The sequence below is a fragment of the Ambystoma mexicanum genome, chromosome 6q, assembly GCF_040938575.1.
Source record: "Ambystoma mexicanum isolate Mex_15411 chromosome 6q, UKY_AmexF1_1, whole genome shotgun sequence".
In the NCBI taxonomy this organism is placed as follows: Eukaryota; Metazoa; Chordata; class Amphibia; order Caudata; family Ambystomatidae; genus Ambystoma; species Ambystoma mexicanum.
Window position 1 is genome coordinate 655,871,957 of NC_090937.1, and position 24,664 is coordinate 655,896,620.

A 24,664-nucleotide genomic window follows, 5' to 3' on the forward strand; every position below is an offset into this window, starting at 1 on the left:
AAGCCTCGTATTCATCCTCAGCCCCACATAAGATCTCAGCTTTTGCTGGTTCTCTGCGTCTCAACAGGGTTTGCTTTTTAACGTTGCTTGGCTCTTGGCTTTTCTGTTTTTTGGCTTTTCTCGTCCTTGCCTTTTCCTCCTAGTCCTCCTTAGTCTGTTTGGCTTCCTTCCTTCTATTCAAACTCTGTGCCTGGTTAGCTTTGCCTGCTTTGTTCGCTCTGTGCCTCCTCAAGTTGGTTCCTCCTGCGGTGTCTTCCAGTCATTTGCTCCTGTAGAATACCCCAGTTGGTTCAACCTGCTGAGCCTTTCAGTCTTTTGCTCCTGCTGCATCTTCCAGTTTCAACTCTGAGATACCTTTGTGGACTATTGTATCCAGCTTGGCCTTCCCTGCAAGTGCTTCCACTGTCCCTGTGCCAGGGAAAAGCCTCCCCATGACGTGAGGAGCGGATTCAGGGCTTCCCAGTTACTATCCTTGGGGGTCTTGGGTTGGTTTCTTAAATCGCTGTCATCCGTGCTCCAGTCTTCGACAGTCTGCCCCCGTCCCCTTCGCTGAGTAAAACGTGGGCAGGCCCCCCAAAAATGTGAAATAGACTACGTCCAAATGGTTATGAACTATCGCGCACTGTCACTGAACCCTACTCCCAGTATAGTCCATGGGCTCCCCACCTGCTCCCATCACAGCCTCTGGGCTCTTTCATCCTACTCCTACCCAGTCCCTGGGCTCTCGCCACCCTGATCCCACCACTATCCCATGGCTCCCAGCACAGTCCCTCGCCCCCACCCAACCCCCCCAGCCCTGCTCCCAGCACAGTCACAGGGCCAGTGGTGGCTGGTGAATTTTTTAAGTGGAGGGGAATAAATCTTTCACCCCAGATATGCCATAGCGACTGAGCATAGTGAGGGAGCCCATATCAATCAAGGGCGGTTCATTTTTTTAAAAATAATGGGTTAACATTTCGCATTTTAGAGCATACTTTAAATGCTATCCCTGTCCCCTGGAGGAGGGCTGATTTTGCCAGGAGGGTAGGGGGATTGTGCAACAAAGAAATTTTTAAAATGCCTTTGTTGTACAACCCTCCTTCCACCCCCTACTCCCTAATTGCGAAAATCAGCTCAATGGACCAAAACACACACATTCACACAGCAATCACTATCAATCACACGAGCACCCATCACCATACACTCACTCATAACACAAGCACACACGTCCATACACATTTAAATAAAATATAAATGAACATAAAATTACCTTCTGCCCCGGTCCTGAAGTTTCCTCCCCAGTGCTCCAGCTCCTGCATCATGAACAGGAATCGTGAAGCAAGAGCTTCATGGTTCCTGCACATGCGCACAGGGGCCTGCACATGGGTGCTGAAAAGTTCCCGCTCCAGGCTGCTCTGTCCGTATGTGCGAGGAGGCGCAGGAGCTACCCCTCACAAATACAGACATGCAGTTCCCCAGGGAGCATTTCCAAAGAGCAACGCAAGGCTTGTGAAGCAAAACGTTCCCAACCTTGCATGGCTCAGTGAGCATGTGCGGCTGGGGAACTGAACTGTCAAAGGGAAACAGCTTTTCCCTTTGACAGTTCAGCCAGCCCAGGAGCACTCCCTCAGCTGGAAAAAGCAGCTGAGGCAGTGCTTAGTGTTTTCACTGGGCTGGCTCCTCCATAATGGGTGAAGGGGCCACTGGGTCGATGCCCACTTACCCATTATGGATGAGCCGCCAGGCTCAGACTGGCCTTTAGGGCAATGGCCAAACCAAACATGCTAGTGTGGCTAATTTTTATGGGTCAAAATTTGCCACCTTTTTGGCCCATGTGGGCCAGTTTGAGAAGTTACTTCACTATGTAGCTACTAGTTTTGCCCATTGTTGCTGAATAAATATTCTTTAAATATCACAATTTGCTTACATTTTCTAAAACAAAACACCCCCTTGGGTACTATTCAGTCCGTCACTAAAGGAATTAATTGCCATTTGCAACTGTGGGCCACTTTTTCTTTGGTGCCCGAGACAGTTGTATGCTCCAATCGGACCCTGTTAGCTGCCCCAGCCCATTTACTCAATTTAAAAATAAAGAATACTTAACTGACACGATAACTCATGTGCCCAATATGGACAACCCCTAGACTCTCTTCATGACCGCTCGGCCTACACCCTTACTTCTGTATATGCATCCCAGCTTACTCAGCCACGCAATCCTCATGTTATCTTCCCCTCTACCAGTCACCTTTGTCCTCTGATCTCTCTCCCACTTTTCCCCCCGCTGTTCCCAATTCCCACTTACCTTTTACTCTCATTTTCTTCTCACCCCGCAGACTATTGTCTGTTCTGCACACTGGGTGAGGTCACAGTTCACCCCACTGACAAGGTCAAAGCACTAAGTCCACTACGGTGGTGAGGTTTGCAGTATAAACGCTCATTAGCATAATTTATCAATTTAACCCACATTCGTAATAACATATTGGATTTTTCATCTGATAAGCATTGAGTCAATTATTGAAAGGAAAAAGCTTTATGAGCGCGTTCGAAAATTGGAAATTTGCGACCACCGTTATTTATTTTTATAACAGCAATTCAAGGGATTTTGCATTAGGGCAGTTGTTCTGAAGTCCTACCCGACTTCAAATCCATACACCCAAGACAGTACAAGACTCCACTCTTGGTATAAGGCTATACCACCTGAATATACGGTAGCAAGTTAAGTCTTGGCCAAGTACTGGTCATAGAGTCAAACATATTTATAAAAGCACACCACAATGCTTGAACGTACACAGACCAAAGCATAAAACCTTCTTCAGAATACCTAACAGTAATTCTAGGGAGGTCAGTCCTTATCATACACATTTATTATAGTCCCCACCTAGTCATGGCGAATAAAAACCATTAGTTACCTTTAGATTACATTGAGTAATACAAGGGTAGTAGATCCGGTCCGTTATGCAGTCACAAACAGCAAAAAAGAAAATCACATAATCAACCAACCCGGTTATCAGGCTACTTTTCTAAATAGTGAACACAGATTCAAGGAACAGTATATACCTATAACTACATTCATGATAACACACAGTTATACTAGGTGAGTAAGACCTTTTGGTGTAATATACAATTACAGTTGCTTTTCAGATCAGTGGCGAATAAAAACCATTAGTTACCTTTAGATTACATTGAGTAATACAAGGGTAGTAGACCCGGTCCGTTATGCAGTCACAAACAGCAAAAAAGAAAATCACATAATCAACCAACCCGGTTATCAGGCTACTTTTCTAAATAGTGAACACAGATTCAAGGAACAGTATATACCTATAACTACATTCATGATAACACACAGTTATACTAGGTGAGTAAGACCTTTTGGTGAAATATACAATTACAGTTGCTTTTCAGATCAGTGGAACAAGACTAAGGCGAGAAATAACGTTTGACACTAATTTAGGATGCACCTGGCAGATCAAGGTAAGCTACACCTAAAGAACGGAAACTATAATGTTGTAATATACTATTACAGTTGCTTTTCAGGTCAGTGGAACACAGACCGAGGTAAGCAATAACTAACTTATTTTAGGATGGCACACAGCTAATTCAAGGTGCCATGAACCTGTCCACAGTGTCAGTCGTGTACAGTCCTAATTGCAGAATCTGGCGGGAAGCCTCCCTGCCGATTGTCACTATAGACAGTTATCCATTGCTAACCTCCCCCTCAGGGATATGCTAAGCTGCATTTGCATTTTGCTAGGGATATGCTAAGCTACATTTGCCACAGCGGACCATAGACAGAAAGAGAATTTCTCCACGGTGCAAGAAGTGTTAACAATGCAAAGGGTGAGGCTGCCTGACCCAAGCACCCAATCTCTTACTTTTCCTGTCACACAAAAGCAGGGGAACGTTGGAAGATATTTGCAGTCGCAGGCTGCACCATCAGGCTCTCTGGAGAGGCATGAGTGGACAGGAAAACCGGGTCAGAGGGAGCAGGGCAATGCTACCTGCCAGCTCACTGTCAAAGCAGAAGCAGGCATCTCCATAGCCTCCAGTACATGGGATTCTACTGCCACATTAAAGAGTAGTACCGTCTCCTTCCTGGGACCCTCGTCCAGGATGTCCATTAATTTGAACTGAATTTTAAACCTTGACTGGGCTGAGAGCCTCAGGGTATCGGCCACCTTCGCCATACGCCTCTGAAAAGGGGCCTGAGGCTTAACCGGTGTAGGAGCTGGAGGAATATTCAGTTCAGCGGAGGCCACTGGCCCCTTGGTTGTTCCGAAGTCAGCCCCTGGACGTCCTCAGCCTCTTAAAAGAAATTCTCCTGGAAGTCCCTCTCTTCTATGGAGACCAAGGGTTCAAACCCAAAGGGTAACTGGATCCCCCTCCTCGTCATAGATATCACATATTTTCCACATGTAGGGTTTGATGGAAGAGGAGCATACTCCTGAGGTTCTTCGGTGCCCAGGGTGCCGCTGATGATGCGGAGGACGAAGCAGGGGTTTGTACCAAGATCTCGGTGCCCCAAGGTGGAGTTGGGCAGAGGTTAAGCTCTTCCCTCTTGGCCTGGTCCAAGCCCATATGCATGCAAGAGTGGTCCACAGCAGGTAACCTGCATGTCGTAGAAGACGCAGTGGGTCCCGTCAGGGCCAAAGCCGAGTCGAAGGCACTGAGGCCGAATCTGCCGGTGCCTTGGTGAAGAAGCCAAGCATCTTTTGCCAAAATCGTTCCCATTACACTGCAGTTTCGACTACGGAGAACCTCTGGATCTGTGGCTTTTATTTTTGAAAGGAGAAGAATGCTGGTGCGAGGATCAATTCGGAGAGCGGGACCTCTTGCAGGGCTGCTGCTGCTTCTTTTCCTTACTTCTTGTGGGCGAAGATAAAAGTTTTTCCCACCTGTTCCCAGAGGGCCTTTGGGTGCATGGACTGGCATGACCCACAATTCTGGGTATCGTGGTTCCTCAGTTAAGCAGCTTAAACAAATCTGGTGTGGATTTGAAACCAACATTTGTCGGCCGCAGTCCGTGCATGGTTTGAACCCAAGGTCTTCTTCAGGGTTGACCATTGGTGATGACGAATTTGAAAATTCAGACATTTGAAAATTCAGACGTTTGAAAATTCAGACAGCATATTCCTGAAGCGAATAGAGTGTGAGGAAAAAAGGGACTGAGTGCTGCGCCTGTCATGATGCCTGCCCCCGGAAGACCAGACCAGGCCCAGCAGCCCCGGAAGCAGGCATCATGTCACTTGGAGCATGCCCAAAAGCCCCTGTTAGGGGCTGTTTGGGTGCAGTCCTGGCGCCTATGGCGCCAGGCTCATAAAGATAAAGTCAGTCCTGGCACCATGGGCGCCAGGCTCATTATTGATAACTTACCTGAAGCAGACCATGCTGCATACTCACCTGAGGCAGACCATGCTGCATGAAGACTCAAGCCAAATGAGGCTTAGGAGGGACTATTTTGTTACTTGGGTGGGGCTGTGGAAGAATACTTACCTGGATCTTCTTCCAAGGTTATTTAAACCACGCCCGACACCTGCATGTGCTTCGTGTTATTCTGCTTGCTGCAGCGTAACGCTCACCGTGTTTTCAGCAGGTCCAGTCTTCAGCCACGCCCGCTTCAGTCCTGGGACCCCTGAAACAAGAAGAAAAGAAGGATAAAGGTTAGAACAGGAGTTTTAACTTTAATCCTTACCTGAATCCTGATCCATTTTGCCATGGAACTGAAAGACAGAAGTCTTTGAAGCATTGCTTCGCATTCTTACGGCGCCGCGCTGAAATCACCTGCTTGGCGGTACTTCAGCATTCCATCACGCTCTCTCCATCTAGCGGCCGCCCTCCGACACCTAAGGAGACAAAGACAGCAAGGTGAGCAAGGGGACTCTCTAAGGCTATACAAGCTACCCCCAAGGACTTACCTGATTTTCCACGGGAGGTACTCACCTCATCTCGGGTCGGCGCAGTCAACTCTGCTTCATCGCCGTACCCCGGCCCCTAAGGGGAAAACCACAATAGACTTGTCTGAATCTTACCAAGTGCCATTTGGAAATCTTCGATTGGATTAATCGGCAACCTGCAAGGAATCGGACAGAGTGAAGACCAGACATTTGAACTCTTATGAACAATTGGACTTTAGAGTCAATACTGGAACTCACCAATTCCTCTACGCCAGTGAAGTAACTGGTCATCAATGCGCCCCTGCGGTCGACGCAGGATGGAGAGCTCATCCTTCCAAACCATCAGGTGAGACTAAGGAGGGGACATCAAGAGTGATCTGTGGGAAGACAACGGGAGTGGGAGAAGGCGGTTTGACACTCAATTCCACGGGTGGTTAATTCGTCTTCTCCTTTGCAGAAGAATATTCTTGCGAGCCAGACAAACTAGGCTGAGCGGGCCAGTCCAGTCAGTCATCTCGGCGCTACACGTCACGCTGGTGGAAACAACAGCGGCCCAGTTCCGGTCGACGCCCCCGTGGGAACCAGGTGAGCGTAACAGCGCCTCTATATATGCTGGCCCCAATGTCATATCCGGGGCGGGGAGCGTGTAGAGGCGGACAAACACCACGCATAGCCTGCTGGTGATGGAAAAGCTTCCAAAAAACAGCTGCACTGTGGATTGGATATCATGGATATGAAATCCATGGGAGGAAAGAATCCATTCGAAGCATGTATTTCACCATGTAATCACTTGAAGCATTGTATACTGTTGATATTGCAAGATGTAGGTACCACCCCCTTCCATAGAAGATGTGTAAGTTGAAAGTATAAAAACCATGCATACCCAGGAAGGGGGTTGGTGCACTGTATACAGTTACATCTTTGGTTTTGTGCCCTATGCTGTTGATTGTTTGTATGCTGCTTTGCTGACTGTTATTTAAAACACTTACCAACCTACACAAAGAGGGGATTATTGGGTCTGTGGTTAACTTGCCACGATACAGTAAAGACGTCTTGAATAAGCGCACACCCCAGGACCCACAGGTAGGTGCTGACATCAGTAGTTTTTTAAAATTATTATTTCTTTTTTTGTATTTATTGTTGGCGAAAGTTAGCAGCAGTTAAACACATTGAGCAGTGTTTACAAAGTAATGACATCACGGTACATAGCACACTTGTGGACAGCATTTACAGGGATGTTTGCTCATCGTAGGTGATCTGGAAAGTTCATGGTAAAGTTCAACCTTAAGTGGCCTGAGAGGTGGGGGAGTCAGGCGTGTCATCGTCGCTTTTGTTGAGATAGCTGCAGAATGCGGTCCACACATTGCTTGGACGTGACTGCGCAGGTAAGGTTGTAATGTACTCCTCTTCACAACCACATTTTAAAGGTAGGTGGAGCTGAGCATTTTCAGAACTGTAATATACATTTCTTGCCCACCATATTGCTTACCTTTAGAAACGTGGACATTTTCCCGGTGTCATCATTACCCCATATCCCGAACAGTACTCCCATCGGATCAGGATCGATCTTAGTTCTCACAATTTCAGAGAGGGCCCCTAGGACCTCCCCCCAAAACGTATTCAGAACAGGGCATGACCAGAACATATGTGTGTGATTCGCCCTGTCTAGGTGGCACCTAGGGCAGGTGTGTGTGCTCTCGTCAGTAGTTATGGGGAAAAGTGCCCAGGAAGCATGAAACAAGCCGGCCAGTAAACAGCTCTTTCCCACAGGTTCAGTTTGCAGGATTTGGTTCTCTAAGACTTGAACCCTGGGCCAACAAAGCCTCCCCACAGGCCCTCAACCCAGGAGAGAAACGAGGGCGCCTTCAAGCCAGGAGTACAAAAATAACAAATACAATTTAAAAAACTGGTGAGGGACAAGAGGGGACCTGCGAAAACGGCTCCCAGCTGCAGGGTGAACAAAAGAAGGCAGCAGCACGGCAGCCGACGGTCCCTGGATAGAGACAACAGCTGGTGCCACCCACAGACATCCCAAATATAAGATATGGAGGGTAGTTGAGACTTCAAACACCTTCTGGACTTCTGCAGTGACCCACAACCAGCCAGTAAAAAGGCCCAGAAACTGTTCTGGCATGGAGAGCTCGACCCAGCATATGTGGGGAGACTCCTGGAGACTTCAGTGGGCCTGGACTGGGCCTCCGGCTCCAGAGGCAAAAACTCAAACCGGTATAGGACTAAACCACGGTACATAGCCAGTGTAGCCCGGTAAGGGATACAATGGAAAAACAGCAGGAATTGTGGTGAAAACCTCTTTCAGCAAGTCACAACTGCGTCATGCTCATTGCAGAATAGGAAACGAAGAGAGCGAAATGGGGCAGGACAAAGCCGTAATACATGTGAACAAATGGGCTGACCCAGGGCCAGCCAGTCAATCACTAAAAGGGGCTTGGGGCTTTGGGTCATCAGATGACCAACCCTGCTGGTTACTTACTCGTAGACACCCCTTCAGGAAAGTGAGAGGAACGCATCAGGCTTAGAATGTAACCTTGCATTTAGGTGTTAAATAGGAGTTAGGCTGACCATTTTGTATATTTGTTCTGGTGTGTTCTGAAATGTTTGTTTTGCTATATTAATTTATTTTCAAACAGATTTGTGCATTGTGGTCTATGCAAAATATGTACACTTAAGATTTGTCTACATTTCAATTTTTCTTTTTCCTCTTTCACAAAACAAAACATTTCATATAAATATACGTTTTCCAAATATTTAGCAAATGTGTGAGGTCGTGTTTTCTGACCTCTTTTAATGCAGTGTGATATGATATGGCATTTATAGCGCGCCTATACACAAGTGTTTCAAGGAGCAAGGAGGCAAGGGACGGGGAACAGAGGGGAGACAGACAACGATCCTACTAGGCTAGGTGTCATTCAGATCGCGCAAGTGAATGTGTGCAGTTGCTTTATGGTCGGTCGTTCAGACACTCCTTTTGCTTGTAGTTTTTTTTTAGTACATGGGTATACTCCTTTTTGTAACAGTGCACCTGTACTGAACAGTTCCTTAATTGTATATGATTAACATTAGTGGTTTTTAATTTTTATTTTATGAATTTCTGAGTGCAGCCTCCATTTGCATTCACTGGCTGCCATGATGGGCTCACAAAGAGCCCACATGTTCATAACAGTGATTGTAAGGCCTACCTCGTGGTCACCTAGAGAAAAGAAAGCCCTGTAACACAAAATGGCCAAGAGCAGAAATTAAAAAAAAAACATTGGTTCCCCAATGGATATCCAAAACGTACATTGGGCTACCAATGCAGTAAAATGTCTTGCACCCTTGGTGAAGCCAAAACTATAGTAAAGCTGCTACCAACCTACTCCCTAAAACCTGTGTAGGGTGATAAAATCACCATAGGGAAAAATGGGGATTGTGAAAAGAAACCCTGGGACTGAGCACCTTATGGAGAGACCCAATACCATGTACATTAAAATAAGGTTCAAAGGAACATAATTGCAGCGGGTTTCAGGAGAAGTCACTGTGGCTACGAAAACGATCAGGGAAACGAAAAAGACAGAGCGGGGGGCCTCGAGGGGTGAAGCAAAAAGTTGCAGTAGAATCCTCAAAATAGGAAATCTGGCTTAACACCATATATGGCATTTCCTGGCCTGAGAGGGCAGGAAGAAGGCCAAAGGATGAGACACCTGAAGGACTGGGCGAAAAAATGCATGGCACTGCCATTTTTGTGTATGGTACCCAAAATTGTATTACATGGTAAAATGCAAAAGTGCACACAAGAAAAATGAAAAACACGGCAGAAAAATATTTGTTGCCAACAGCTCATCTTGGACACATCATGAAAGTAACACATTTTTCTAAAAGTAAAAGGAAAAGAGATACAAAATACTCCTGCCACACTTCACTGTTAGCTTGTGTGAAGCTTAAAAACAACAAGTAATCTTGCAAAGGGAGACAGAGTCCCCCTGCACTGGTAGTCTTAGTGACTGACCATTGTCACCAAAGCTGATGAGCTAAGCCACCAGAACTGATGAGCTAAGCTTACCTCCAAATGCAAGGACAAAAATCAAGCAAAAGGTTGTGGGGTTCCATTGCTGTCAATGCAGGGAAAGCTGCAAAAAGAAAATCTTTGCTAACAACTGCAATCTAGGACGGAGCCTATGTTTCTTCAACTCAACCCACTTTCTTCACGGTGTTTGTGATTATGTGCTGTGACGAATCCAGGGAATTTGTCCCTTCTCCCCAAGGGGGAGCCCACCAACCCCCCCGTGAGGCTAGGTAGGCGACCCTGCTCCGCAACATCATCCGTAAGGATCGAGGCAAGTGGAACCTTAATGGGAAAGACCCCAACCCCCGTACTTAGACGATAAGTCTCCCGTTCTAGTGAAGAACTCCCTAAAGCTGTGCACACTCCTGCCTACAGGGGATACTCTATAATACCAGAAACTTTTAAATACAAGACTAGGACGAAGAAACACCTAATAGATACCATTATCTTATGGAAAGAGAACATGTCCCTTTAAATTCAAATATCCAATCTACTGGGACGAGTACTTTCAACATACATTCAAGGAGTCACAGTGAGAGAAAAGAGACAAACGGATACGGAGGTATGGGAAGGCCTTGCGCTGAATAGCACCTGGGGTAAATGGAAGCCGGTTAGTCTGCGAGTTTCAAACTCGCTTGATGTCCAAGAACAGAGCTACAGCGAACCTGAAAAGTGAGAAGCCAACGGGGAAGGAGTCCAGGAGAAGGTGGTGGCAGGACCATGAACGCAGATCTGTGGTGGACAGCTGGCCCAAAAACCATTGCCGATACCACAGTCAATATCGAGTCACAGGGTGTCTGTTCATGCAACAAATCACTGGGATGCTGCGAGGAAACGAGAGGTTGTGAGAAGGGAGACGTCAACGGAGAAGAGGTGGCAGCGGTCCATGACCCGAAAGAAGGTCCTCGAGGAAGAAGGCTCCCGAAGAAGTTCTCCTTCAAAAGTTAACGAGGAGAACAGGAGGCCTCAAAGGAATCATTATATCGCACAAGCAACTCGTAGTAGCAGCCATGAGACAAAGTTTACCTTAAAGCAAATGAACTCCAACTGTTGTGATACAAGAGAAAGAGTGATTGAAAGACTCAACCTTAAGAGGCGAGAACCGTGGATAATAATAACCTGGGAAGAGGAGAAAGTAATTAGATATTCTACACATGAAGAGAATAATATCCAGACCAAACTTTGGAACTGAAACAGCCTTGATGGCTGTACAGGATGACCTGCTAAGCGCCGCCCGCAGACCAGGGTGAGCTCTCCTTATTGGTGATGCTGAACCTATCCGCTGCCTTTGACACGGTTAATCATACTATTCTTTTAAGCCTTCTACAAGAGGTTGGAAGGGTATCTGAACATGCTATACATTAGTTTAGATCTTTCCTGACTGATCGCTATCAGGAGGTAAGGTTGAATGGCTTTCTGTCAGATGCCATCAGACTGATCTGTGGGGTACCACAGGGGTCATCACTTTCCCCTGTGCTATTTAACCTGTATATTTGTCCTTTGTTAGAGATCTTGAGGCGCCATGTGATGAATTTCCACGCAGATGACACATAGATCTTTATCAGAAATATTAATTTTGACAATGCATTTAGCAGATTGGCCCAGTGTTTGGATGAGGTGAGCAAATGGATGTCCAATAATTCACTCCAAATGAAAGCGGCCAAAACTGAGCTGATTTTAATTTGGTGCTAAACACTGCTTATTATTAGCGGCTAAGAGACGCCCTATTCCCACATTGTTGGGGACAAATATGAAATTTGTCTCGAAGGTTAAAAATGTAGGCTGTATCTGGCAAGATGACCTGGGCGAAAGCCAGGTTGGGGCAAAGGTTCAGGCAGTACACTAAGTTTTGAGGCTCCTTTCGACGGGTGTTAACCTATATCCCCGGGGTGGATCATGCAGTGATGGTGGGCGCCTTGGCCAGCGCACACTTGGGCTACTGCAATAGTCAGCTGCTCAGCATCCCGCTCAAGCAAATGCAACGCCTCCAAAAAGTTCAGAATGCAGCAGTGAGAACTATTTTTGGCCTAAGTAGATCTGCACATGTTTTGCCATCACTACATGCTCTGCATTGGTTAGCTGTCGAGGATCGGATTAGATTTAAGGTGGCCCGTCTTATTTTGAAATGCATCAATGGTATTGTCCCAGCATATTTGAGGCATCTGTTTCATCCATATCAGTCCTCAAGATGCTTACGATCTAGTGATCAGCATCTCCTGGCTGTCCCACGTTCTGTGTACATCTCAAGGGGAGATTTGCTGTCTTTGGTCCAAAGTTATGGGATTATCTTCCCTTGGAACTGAGGACCATCAAATCACTGCCTCAATTTCGGAAAGGTATTAAAGACCTTTTTATTTAGATAGAATGAAACAAGAACAGCAGCCTAAGTCTTTTTTTAGAGCTAGTTTATATCTCCTACTAACGATTATTACATCTGCGCCTCTATACAGTTAATTCTGTCATGTGCGCGTTATAAATAAAAATAAACAAAAAATAAAAAATCAAGAGAGAGAATGTTATGAACCAGAGTCTAGGGGAACTGGACAAATGAGCCATACAGAGTCAAATAAACCAAGATAAGCTGAACTTCAATTACCCAAGAGAGAAGGCTTACCAGAGCGATAGTACCTTTCAAGGATGAGATCTACAACCAGGGATATACATCTTATAAAGGATAGCCAAAAGGGACTTCTAAAGAGGAGGGAAAACTCAATAGCCCGTTTGAAGAACTATAGAGACTGATTAAAGTCACGAGAGATTATTTGAGAATTGTATATTAATTAACTTGGGTAATTGACAATCTGGTTTCCGGAAAGGTCACGGCACAGAAAGCGCCCTGCTAAATCTCAAAACCCAAATTACCAACATCATGGACAAGGGCAAACCAGCCCTTCTGCTTCTCCTAGATCTCTCGGCCGCGTTTGATCTCGTAGATCACAACATTCTGACTTCCCACCTCCCCAACGCAGCCCACTTCTCTATAGAAGCTACCTCTTGGATAACCTCCTTCTTAGAAGGTAGAGCCATGAAGGTCTACTCCGACCAGGCCAATGCTGCCCCTGACACCATTCACTGAGGATTACCCCAAGGATCATGCACTGCCCCACCCTCTGCAACTTAATTACCAAGCCACTGCTTGACTTATTTGACTCGCTCGGCATAGCATACATGAACTATGCCGACGAGACACAGGTGCTGCGCTACCACTCTCTGGTGACTACGACCAAGACGCAGCAGCACTCCTTCAAATCTACACACCATACAAACCTGGATGGCTATAAATGGTCTATGCCTTAACGGGGACAAAACTGAGATCATACTTCTGGGTCCCAAAGAAATCTTACCTAAACTCAACAAAAAGTAGGACAAGTTCACTATCGACAACACAATCTTCCCCATTTCCACCTCCGTAAAAACCCTTGGAGTCTACCTAGATTGGACCCTCTCCATGACTCGACAGGTCAGCGCCATTGCCTCTGCCCTCACCACCAAACTCATTAATGCCATCAAACCTTTCCTTTCCGCCCAAAACTGCCTATCCATCGCCTGTGCCACTATCAGAGCTAAGTTGGACTACTGCAACGCCATCCTTGCAGGCACCTCAGCCAAAAATCTCAACAGGCTCCAAACAGTACAGAACAATGCGCTGTGCACAGCGCTCAGCATTTCCAAAAGATTACACATTACTCAAGCCAGGCGAGCTGCTCACTGGCTACCCGTGAAGGAAAGGGTTAACTTCAAAATCCTAACCATCACGCACATATGCATGAGTCGCACTGCACCAGCATATCTAACTGATACTATCAACAGAGTCAGTTCTAACCGACCCAAAAGAAGTCACCATGCCAGCCAACTGCAAGTCCCACTAAAAAAGAGCCAACGCTGGAGGTCTAGGCTTCCCCAACATAGCTCCCAAACTATGGAATGCTCTCCCTAGTGAGATTAGAGCAGAACCATCCCTCATCTTTCGCAAAACCCTAAAAACTATTCAGTTCAACTATCCCTGCTAGCTCCCCAAGAATCTGTAACTATCCCCCTTGGCTGCCCAATTAACCACTTTGCCATGTGTTTACTCAACTTCTACTGTTTCCAATGTAAGCTAAACATGTATCTAATCCAATGTAAGCTAAACATGTATCTAATATCCACTGTAACCACCTTGTATATTTTTGTCCTGTTACCACAAGCAAAGCTGCCCTGTAACCACTAAGCTAAACTGTGGCATGTACCACTATGCAGTCCATTTTCTTTGTAACCAGCAAGTCTCTTCATTGTAAATGCGACACGATGCCTAAGGTCTGCTGTGCGCTCTATAAATTCTAATAAATAAATAAATTGTAAGCAGACTGAAGAAAAAAATCAAGAATGCAAAAGGTCCTATTCGTTTAGCAGAATAAAAATCCCTGAGTGAGAAGTTTGGGTGGGATTTTAAAACATGATGGCTCATGACATTTTCATATGCCACAATGTCGTCTAAACTTGGTCACAAAGTGGTAGCATGGACAAAAAAAAGCACCTGAAGTGAAAGGGAGCTAACGTCAGTGGTTCATTATTGTAAATTCCAATTTTCGTCACCACAAACATATTAAAAACAGGCAGATTGCAGTCATAATAATGATTGGCATGGATGAAATGAAAGTTTTCCCCAACAGAAATTAATAATTGTAAGAACTCACCACTGGAAGTCGCCCATGTACTTTATATACGTTGATGAGTACTGTGATGTCCCAAGGCCGCAAGGAAAGGGGATGAACAGTGCGGGCTGCTGCCTCCATTTCCTTTTTGCAGTTTTCCACTCCTACAGTAGTCCAGCCAGAGCTTGAAGACGTTGACATGGAGAGCACTGGACTTGAAATTACTTCTTCAAAGTCTGTGTACATATCATCTTCTCCAAAGTAATTTTCCTGTTGACAAAAAAAAACAATGTACAATCAACAGCCGTAATAAATGCTAAATTATATGCACAATCATGCATTTGTTTATTTACTTTTTTAAAAAAAAGCAAATTAATGATACAAGACAATAAAAGACAAACTTCAGGTTGTCATCCGACGGTGCAGTTGCTTCCTTTGTTGAACAAATTACTTACTTCTCTGTAATGTTCTTTCTAATGGATGTTTCTCCCAGGGATTCCTCAACTATGAAATTCGTATCCCAGCGTAGCTGTTATCTGGAAACCAGCGAACGCAGCGCAGCTCCGTCTGACACTTTTACGCACCTCACGCCGGTATAACATTGAGACCAGTACATATAACGGCACTACGCCCAATGACTTCAGTTCCACCCTTTTTCCACTAGCACTCAAACTGAGGGAGCGAAGAACCGATGGTGTACTGGCTTCTCGCAAGAGGGGCAGGTTGGGAGGGCAATGAGAAATCCGTGGGAGGACCACTCATCAGAAAGAACATTACAAAGAGATAAGTCATTTGTTCTTCTAATGGATTCCTTCCTCCCACAGAATCCTTATCTATGATAGACTCCCAAAGCAATATATAAACCTGGAGTAGAGAGGAAGCAAGACCACCACCTAAACCAGAAAACTCTAGAGAACTGCCCTACCAAAATGGGCATCCTGACCCACAAGGGTATCCAAGCAATAATGCTTAGCAAACCCACGTTGCCGCCTGGCAAATGTCCCCTCTGCAGGTGTCAGCCATTCCCCTGGTAGAATGAGCTCTGTGACATCCTTCCATCCATATAATAGCATTTTGAAATACAGACAATGATCCACCTGGACAGGGTCTGTTTGGTTACAGCCCTGTCAGCACAAGCACCAGTGTAACCAACAAAAAGGAACAAGTTACTTACCTGTAACTATTGTTCTCCAGCATTGGTCTGGCATGGATTCACATGCTTGTGAATATTCCCCATCCTCAAGCCGGGCATCCTCAGTAAATCCACAGAATCCCTATCAGTGAAACTAGCCCTCTCACCTACCAACACAGCTACACTCCACCTTATATATAGACCTCCAGGACCACTTGGCTCATTCACTGATGATGTCACATCTACATTGTCCGCCAACACGAAGCCCAACTCCCAGGTATTGCTATTAGGTGACCTCAACCTCGGCCTCTCCGATCCTAAGCACCACATGGCCACCGAAGTAGCAACCATCCTCGCCAACCTAAGTTTCCAGCAGCGCATCCTCGATCCGACCCACAACAAGGGTAGAACGCTTGACTGGTTGTTAGGCAGAAACCTGTGCAGTTCCATTAGGGACCACTGCAAAAGATTTAGGACTACAGGTGTTTGTCAGTAAACCCACTTGGTAGCAGTCTGTACCATCCAGATTCACTTGGTAGCTGTGGGTGAGCAGTCAGACGTACCTCAAGAAGAGTTAGGCAGTATGCAGAATATACACAATAGGTACAGAGACACAGTAGTACAAACAAACACTGACCAGAGCTTTGGTGTAAAAGTATATCATTATTTATTTAAAAACACACTTGTAAATTACACTAGCAAAAAAAGTAATTTCAGCACACAGTCACTATCATATACATACAACCCTATTCACTTATTAGACAAGTCTTGGTGAGAAACACCACTTATTTTCAGACAGAGGTGAGCGCTTAACATAAGATGACACTCTAATAAGTTATAAAGAAAGGGAGGGAAAAAAGGCAGAGTTAAAGAAGCACACAAGTTTCAATACTTTTTCAAAGAACCACAGTAAGGCAGGATAGGCAAAGTTCTACTGGAGAGCAAGGAAGTCAATTGCAAGGCCCACACTTGGAGAGAGCAAGCAGAAGGGGTCCAGGTTCACCAGTGGGGTTATGCCCAAAGAGTCTTTGTAGATAGTTTGCACAAAAAGGATGAAATTAAAGTCAGGAAACGTTAGCTAGGTTGTCCCAGGCTAGCCCAGGTTAGAAAGTCGAGGCTTTACTGTCACCCAGACGATCTGTCGCAAGGGAAGCCAGGCGGGACACAGTACCTTAAGTGTGAAGGAAGCTCCAGCGGGGGCAGTTATTCCTGGCAGCAGGTGCAAGTCGGTGTTTCGTCCAGAGGAAGAAGAGGTCTCGCTGTGGAGGAAAGTCGAAGGTAGTTGCACTGCCTGGGAAGAAACCAGCCATGGAGTTCTCCAGTTAAAAGGCACTACCCTTCTCTTCGCGGTAGTGGTAAACCGTGGTATTCCGGTTGCCGGGGTGTTTGGCACGGGCAAGGCGGCCACGTGATGCTCCAGGAAGGTGTAAATAAGGCAAAACTGGTTATCCCCACGAGTCAAAGGAAGAAGACTCTCCAGACTGGAGATCTCCTCTGTCGTCGGGAAAAGTGGTGAGATGGTTCAGCAGGGCTCCACCGGTGGTGTCGTCGTTGCAGGTCGGCTCAGCTTCTCCCTCCTCGGATTCTTAGGTCCTGTGGCAACTTCTGAAGTTCCAGTCCCCAAAGCCCTGCTTTTATGCAGCACAACCCCATTCACTCAGCCTAGCTATCCATCAAACATGCTAAGTGGTGAGCCAGCCGGCTCACCACTTGGGCCAATCACACAAGAGTGCGATGTGAGTTACCAAGATAACTCAGTCCAGGGTGCCTAAACCCCCTCCCACATCCCCTGGGGTACCCAGACAGAGTGGCACCACTTTTGGAGGCTTCTGTGGAGGAACCCGCCAAAAAGTGGAACAAAGGGCTCGACTTGGGTTGGAGTCTCAGAAGAGAACACAAATGCCATTTTAGAAATCGAGTTCTGTGAATTAATATTAAATAAATAAACTGGCGGTATGTTCGAGGCTATAAGAATTAAATAATTAAAGTTGGTAGTCTCGAACAATGGGAAAATCCCATAGAGATATATTCGCGGTCGAATATAAAAAGTAGTATCTTACTGCCACCAGCCAAAACTCGATCAGGGGGGATGGAGACGTGCCCCCTCGAACAACAGACCCCGGGGCAATCGAATTGCCCCGACCAGTACGTCCACAATATGATGGTTTGTACTGGTTTCTGTTCATAATTTGGGACTAGTAAAGCCAATGGTGACTTTACATGCCCTGGGAGACAGTAGTCAGTCCCAGGGTATGGAGTCTATGTTGGGGGGGGTCGCTACGACACCCCTGGGTTACGGCACGGAGGGTGCAGTGTAACCCACATCAAAAACACACGAGACCCTATGGAGTAAAAGACCCTTATAGCCCATAAACCACATGGAAAGTTAAAGGAACACCTCAAATCATGTCTAAGAGTGGGAGCAAAAGAATCTCACTCTTAGGAGAGAAAAAAATAAACCCCAAAAATCCAGCAGAGCTGCTGGGGGACTCGCTAGGTTTGGGAAATTAGCCTTACAGAGAATTCTCCTTAACACTGGTTAGCAGACTTCAACTGCAATACCACGGTCAGTTCTAACACTGCTTGTGCCTGGTCTGACCATCACGTCATTGCGTTCTTCGTGCCAGCCACCAACCCTTAGCCCTTGCCCACCATTGCCCCATCTATACCCACTAGAAATAAAAAGGACATTACCAGGGAGAAACTGCTTCCTCTCATTCTCCCTATCTTAAACACCTGTGCTGCGCAGCACAATGATCCCACCGTTTTAGTAGACACCTTCAATAGCACTCTGCTCAAAGCCATTGAGACTACAGCCACGCTAAAAATTTGCAAAGCTCAACAACATTCCCACCTGAACTCCTGGTTCACCCTGCAGCTTAGTACTCTACGTAAAGAAAAGTGTAAGGCCGAAGCTCTTTGGAAAAGTCACCCTAGTACGACTAACAAAGCTTCACTCCTGATCACCTCACTTAATTATAAGGAAGCCATCTTCCAAGCCAAAAAAGAAACGTACAACTTACGCATAACTCAACCAGAATCCAACACAAACAAATTATTCAAAATTCTCAAAGAATTAGAATCTCCTTCACCAGCCCCCGACTCATGCACCAAAGACAGTAACTGGTGCAACAACATACAAAATGCTCTTCTCAACAAAATAAACACTCTGCAATCTAAAATTAACGCTAAACAAAACACTCTCCACACTCCCCCTTCAGCAAAACCCTGCCACCTAAAACAACCACCTCAGTCTCTCCCTTGCCTTTCAGCTTCATGCCGCTCACCACCCTTGAGGTTGAAAAAATCATCTGTAACTTGATACCCTCCAATTGCCAAGAGGACTCCTGTCCAGCACCTATCATTAAGGAATCGGCCCATGACCTTGCTCCTTTCATAAGAACCTTTATCAACTCCTCATTTCAATCAGGAGTGGTCCCTAACAATTTGAAGGACGCCTGGGTCATCCCTCTTCTAAAAATACCAACCGTAGATCCCGAGGTCCCAACTAACTACAGGCCCATCACTACTGTCCCGTTTCTCCTAAAAACCTTAGACAGAGCAGTTTACCTACAGACACAGAACTATCTGGAAATTAACTATCTTCTAGGCACTAGACAATCCGGCTTCAGACCTAAGCATGGTACGGAGACAGCCCTCTTAGACCTCAAAACCCAAATTGAGGATCTAAAAGACAAAGGTAAACTAGCCCTGTTACTTCTGCTAGACTTATCCGCTGCCTTCGATCTGGCCAATCACCAAATCCTTTGCCAACACCTGTAAACTGCAGCCCACTTCTCCGACAATACCACCAATTGGATCAAATCCTTCCTGGACAACAGACATATGAGAGTATTCTCCCCAATGTCCTCTGCCACCCCTGCGCCAGTCCCTTGCGGAGTCCCCCAAGGTTCGTACGTATCCTTTACCCTCTACAATGTTTTCACTAAACCGCTGTTTGATGTGCTTGACTATCTGGGTGTCACCTAGACTAATTACGCCGATGACACCCAGATACTCATCCCCATCACGGGTGATTACACGGTAGACTCGAAATCTTTAAATGACATTTACCATGTCGTCCAAGCCTGGATGGCACAACATGAGCTCTGTCTTAATGACGATAAGTCAGAGCTCCTCATCGTAGGTACACAACAAAGACTTAACAAACTGAACCCTATGTTCAGCTCCTTCAACATGGACGGAAACTCCATAAAAGTCTCCAAAGACACAAAAACCCTCGGAATCTATCTTGATTCCACTCTCTCCCTCCACAGACAAACAAATGCAATCGCAGCCGCCTCTGCATACACTTGTAAGTTGATTACAGCATGCCGCCCCTTCCTCTCTACTCTGAACTGCATCACCCTTGCTAGGACTTTGGCTATGTCCAAACTTGACTACTGTAACACACTGTACCAAGGCACTAACCAATGTAACCTTGACAAACTTCAGATCATACCGAAGAACGCCATTAGAGCAGCCCTTAACATCCCGAGATCAGCTCACATCTCTGAAACTAGGAAGAACCTTCACTGGTTGTCAGTCACCCAAAGGATTTCGTTAAAATCTCTTGCCCTGACCTACAAATGTATGAATAACTTGGCCCCTACCTATCTATCCTCACGGTTCACTCAGTACATCCCACCTCGGTCACTAAGGTCTGCCATTAGCTACAGCCTACTGATCCCTAGATACAAGCTCCAAACAGCCGGACGGGCTAGCTTCCCTGTTCTGGCAGCTAAACTTTGGAATTCAGTGCTCTTACTATCAGAAACCTGCCATCCCTGAAATCTTTCAAACACAAACTTTGGCTAGTCACCTTAGACGACCAACTGACACACTGAAAACCCTGATTACTTTGTACTACTTGTCTAACATGTAATGTGATTGTACACCAATGCTCAATTTAGCTGTCTATGTAATGTCATTTGCTGATGTAACCACTGTTTGAAGATATGCGCCCAGTAGCCTTCGGGCCTGGTTTGCGCTATACAAATAAATAAAATAAAATACAAATACAAATAAAAGAAAAACCAGTTTACCTTTAACTTACAAACTGCATTTCGCCTATAAACCAATCGCTATACTCTGGGTCATACTGCCCCCAGCCAATGACTGTTCCCTCCCTAAGCCCTCCTCTGGCAGCCATCTTCAGATTTGGTAAGCACGAAAAGTGGCAGTATGACCAAGAAGAGCCACAGAGGGGTACGAGGGAGGGTTTGATTGTTAATCCATGCCAGACCTATGCTGGAGAACAGTAGTTACAAGCAAGTAACTTTTTCCTTCTCCAGCATGGGTCAGCGCATGAAATCACATGCTCATGAATAAAGAATACACAGCAGTACAACATTACACACCCACGTGAGGTGACAAGGCTCAACAGAAGCAATTCACTATTACCTCTGGAACAGACTCGCCTCAAGCGAACAGGTTGCATAGCACTGCATGGCCGACCCTGGACTCCTCCTTGGAATCCCTGTCGACGCAGTAGAAGCAAGTCAAGGTGTGCGTAGACGTCCACGTAGTAGCCCTGCAGATGGCCAGCAGGGGCACACCAGACAGAAACGCTGTTGCAGCGATCGCTCTGGTGGAATGGGCTCTCGGACAGCCGGGCAGCGGTCGGTTTGCCAAACGATGACCGTGTGTGATGCAGCCGGAGAGCCACCTTGAACTGGAAGACTTGGACAAGGCCTTCCCATGGTTCACAGGACCAAAGTTCACAAACAAATCAGACGCCTTCCAAAAACTCTTCGCGCGAGCCACGTAGTACTTCAGAGCACGAGCAACGTCCAGCGAGTGCAAGGTCCTTTCAGCCGGTGTCAAAGGCTTCGGAAAAACCACAGGTAATACCAAAAGCACGTTGAGGTGGAATTCCGATGGAATCTTTGGCATGAAGGAGGGGTACATCCGTAGCATCGCCGTCGATTCGTGGAAAGTCAGATATGGCTGTTAGCAGGATAGGGCCTGGATCTCACCCACCCTCCTGGCAGAGGTGATGGCAACAAGGAAAGTCATTTTCCACAAGAGGATCTTGAGTGGGGCTTGATGCATAGGCTAGATGGAGGCTCCCATGAGCCTCGTCAATACCACGTTGAGTTCCCATGCCGGGGCAGGAGCCTTCACCAGCAGCAAAGATCGAAACAGTCCTTTGAGGAACTCCGTGAAGAGACGGTGGGACCAAAGAGATGATCTTCCCGGATACCGGGTGTAGCGACAGATTCACCTTGATAGAGGCGTGCGCCAGCTCCGCCTTGGCCAAGGACAACAAGTATTGAAGAATCAGCGGGGACGTGACCCTCAGAGGGGTGATCTTTTGCTACCTGCACGACGTAGCGAAATGCTTCCACTTGTGACCGTAGCACTTATGACGCCCTGGCCTTGGCAAGGACCTCCCTGCAGGCCGCCGACAACTCGTATCCTCCAAACTCTAAGGCTGCAGGAGCCAAGCCCTCAGTATCAGCGGTCCTGGGTCGTGATGCAGGATTGCGCCTCCTTCTCTGGTGAGCAGATGCGCAACCACTGGGAGCTTGACCGGAGGCAACGCTGATAGGCTGAGGAGGTCTGGGTACCAAATCTGCCTCGGTCAGACTGGGGCAATGAGTATCATACATTGAACCGAGGATAGCACAGGGGCAACGCGTTGGTCTTGGAAGCATGACCACGCAGAGCAACAGAGGTTCGAATCCTGTATCCACGCTTAGAAACCAAACTCAGGTACAGTATTAGGCGTGTCATAAAAAAACAATTAAATAAATAAATCCCTTGCCTTCTCTGCCCTCCTCCTCCTACTCCTCCTCCGCACAGCCTCCCTTGCCTGCTGTACTCCCCTCCTACTCTGCACAGGCTCCCTTGCCTTCTGTGCCCTCCTCCGCACAGGCTACCTTGCATCCTCTACAACCCCCCCTGGCCTTCTTGCCACCCTCGGGTGGGACCACCATCCCCTGTACCCCCCCCCCCCCCGAGGAAGACCTTCAAAGATGGCAAACTGCTTCACATTGCCACTCTCAATGCCCACTCCGCCGTCGAACACTCGTCTCACATCTGCAACCTCCTCGAACTCATGGACCTTGATGTGCTCGCCATCACCGAGCCATGGTTCAGGAACAGCTCTGTCACAAGCTTTGACACACTCCTCCCTGAAGGCTACAAGATCCTCTCTGTACCCAGGCCTAAGAAGACAGGTGAGGGGGTACCACTTATCTTCCCAGAATGGACACCAGTGTCCATCATCCCCACTCAGGCCTACTTCTCTTTCGAGTGTCTAGTTTGCAGACTCTCACTCTCCCCAAAATCTTCTTTTACTATGGCCACCTTCTATCGGCCACCAGGTCAGTCTTCCCTATTCCTCTCGGAATGGACGGACCTGGCCTCCTCCCTACTCACCTCCTCTTCTCAACTTCTCCTGATGGGCGATCTAAACATCCATCTGGACTCTGCAGTTAAGAATGACCCCTTTGCGATGGCCCACAGACACAACCTACACCCATAGGTGACTTCAATAACTAGGGTTTTGTGGACATAAATACCTTACTGTTGGCATTCAGACTACTTTTAGAAATTGGTAAAAGGCAAAGGTTAATAGAAAACAAGAGATCACAAATATTCTTAAGTAGGCAAACACTTTTAGATCCCCCAAGAAGCGTCAGACAATTCAATAGGCTAAGCCAAAGTCAATGGGCAAAAGTCTTGTATATAATGAAGCACTTCTGGTAAGTAAATGGAAAATTCTTTGCACAGGTTCTTAGGAGTCTTTGATGAAAAGAAGAATCAAATGAGGGGCCACATGCTGATTAGGCTTGTGAGTTGTAGACGTTTCAAAGCAACTCTACAGTAAGAGGTAAATTCTCTTTAGCTTGTTTTACAGTACCTTGGAAATGAAGAAAAGATGCAGCTGATGACTCCTGTTCCTGTGCAGCTCTGCAGGTCTCACTGTTCCTGGGCCTCAGTCGTGGGGACAAGAGGGAGGACGTCTGGGGACTACTGCAATGCACTGGGAATGTCAAAACTGGCAACCAGCAAACTTCACTTTCAGTGGCTGTTTCGTGTTTCAGCTCCTCGCGTCTACCGCAAATAGCAACACCACGGTACCTGGCTGTTGATGGGGGCTTTCCTTGCTTCTGGGGTGCCGCACTCTGTTGAGGGGGCTCAGGCTTGGTCAGACCTGCTTCTTGGTAGTCCTGACGATCTTCCAACAGCTCTAAGCCAGCCTAAAAGCAACGCACACAATCTGGTGTTCCTCTCCCTGTGTATACGGTTTCCAGCAGCAACTCTGTGGAAATTCAACCAGCTCCAGGTGGCTTACTTTGGAGTTCATTGGTCCCACCAACTCAAAGGGAGAAGTCGTCCTTGCAGGGGGTTCTCGGTCGATGCGAACTTGGCGATTTGGCATTGCAGCAGGGCTTCACCAGACAAACCAACGGCCCAGGAGTTGCAGCAGGAATCCTCTTCAAGCTCTTCTTCTGTTCTTTCATCCAGTGGTCGACTCTGCCTTCTAAGCCAAAAGACTTGCCTTTTATTCAGTTCTCTCCCATTCTTTCCAGCCTAGTTGTCACTCACCCAACAGAGTGGCTCTCTTTGCCGGACAGCCAGCCAGCCAGCCAGCCAGCCAGCCAATCACCACACAGAGTGCATTTGGGTCTCTTAGGAGACTAAGCACAGGGAGTTTTGGGCCTCTCCCTCACTTCCTGCCTACTCCAGAGACTCTGGACGCAGAGGAGCGTTTCACTCCTGAAGCCCTCCAAAGGTGAAATGAACAAAGAGAACAAACCTGGTTTGGCGCGCAGAGAAAATCTCTAGAAGGACCTTTCCACAAAGAACTGGCGAAAAAAAGAAGAGTGGGGGGCATTTTGTCAATGATGGCTCTGCGCCATTTTGAAAAAGATGGCTGCCGCGGTCGTTTTACCGGAGCTGCAAACGCACCCCGCGGTAAAGACATACCATGGTAGTTCGAACGAAACCACTGCCA

The 24,664-nt window shown here is 46.8% G+C and overlaps 1 protein-coding gene across 11 annotated transcripts in view; it reads right to left on the bottom strand.

Annotated features, from left to right (window-relative positions):
- BLTP1 (bridge-like lipid transfer protein family member 1) overlaps positions 1-24,664 on the bottom strand; it is a 2,946,455-nt gene that overhangs the window by 2,292,647 nt on the left and 629,144 nt on the right. For all 11 annotated transcript variants that reach the window (XM_069631149.1, XM_069631145.1, XM_069631146.1 and 8 more), the window contains exon 20: positions 14,607-14,834. In XM_069631149.1, coding sequence (XP_069487250.1) covers positions 14,607-14,834 — 228 coding nt within the window. The remainder of the gene's footprint in view (positions 1-14,606; positions 14,835-24,664) is intronic.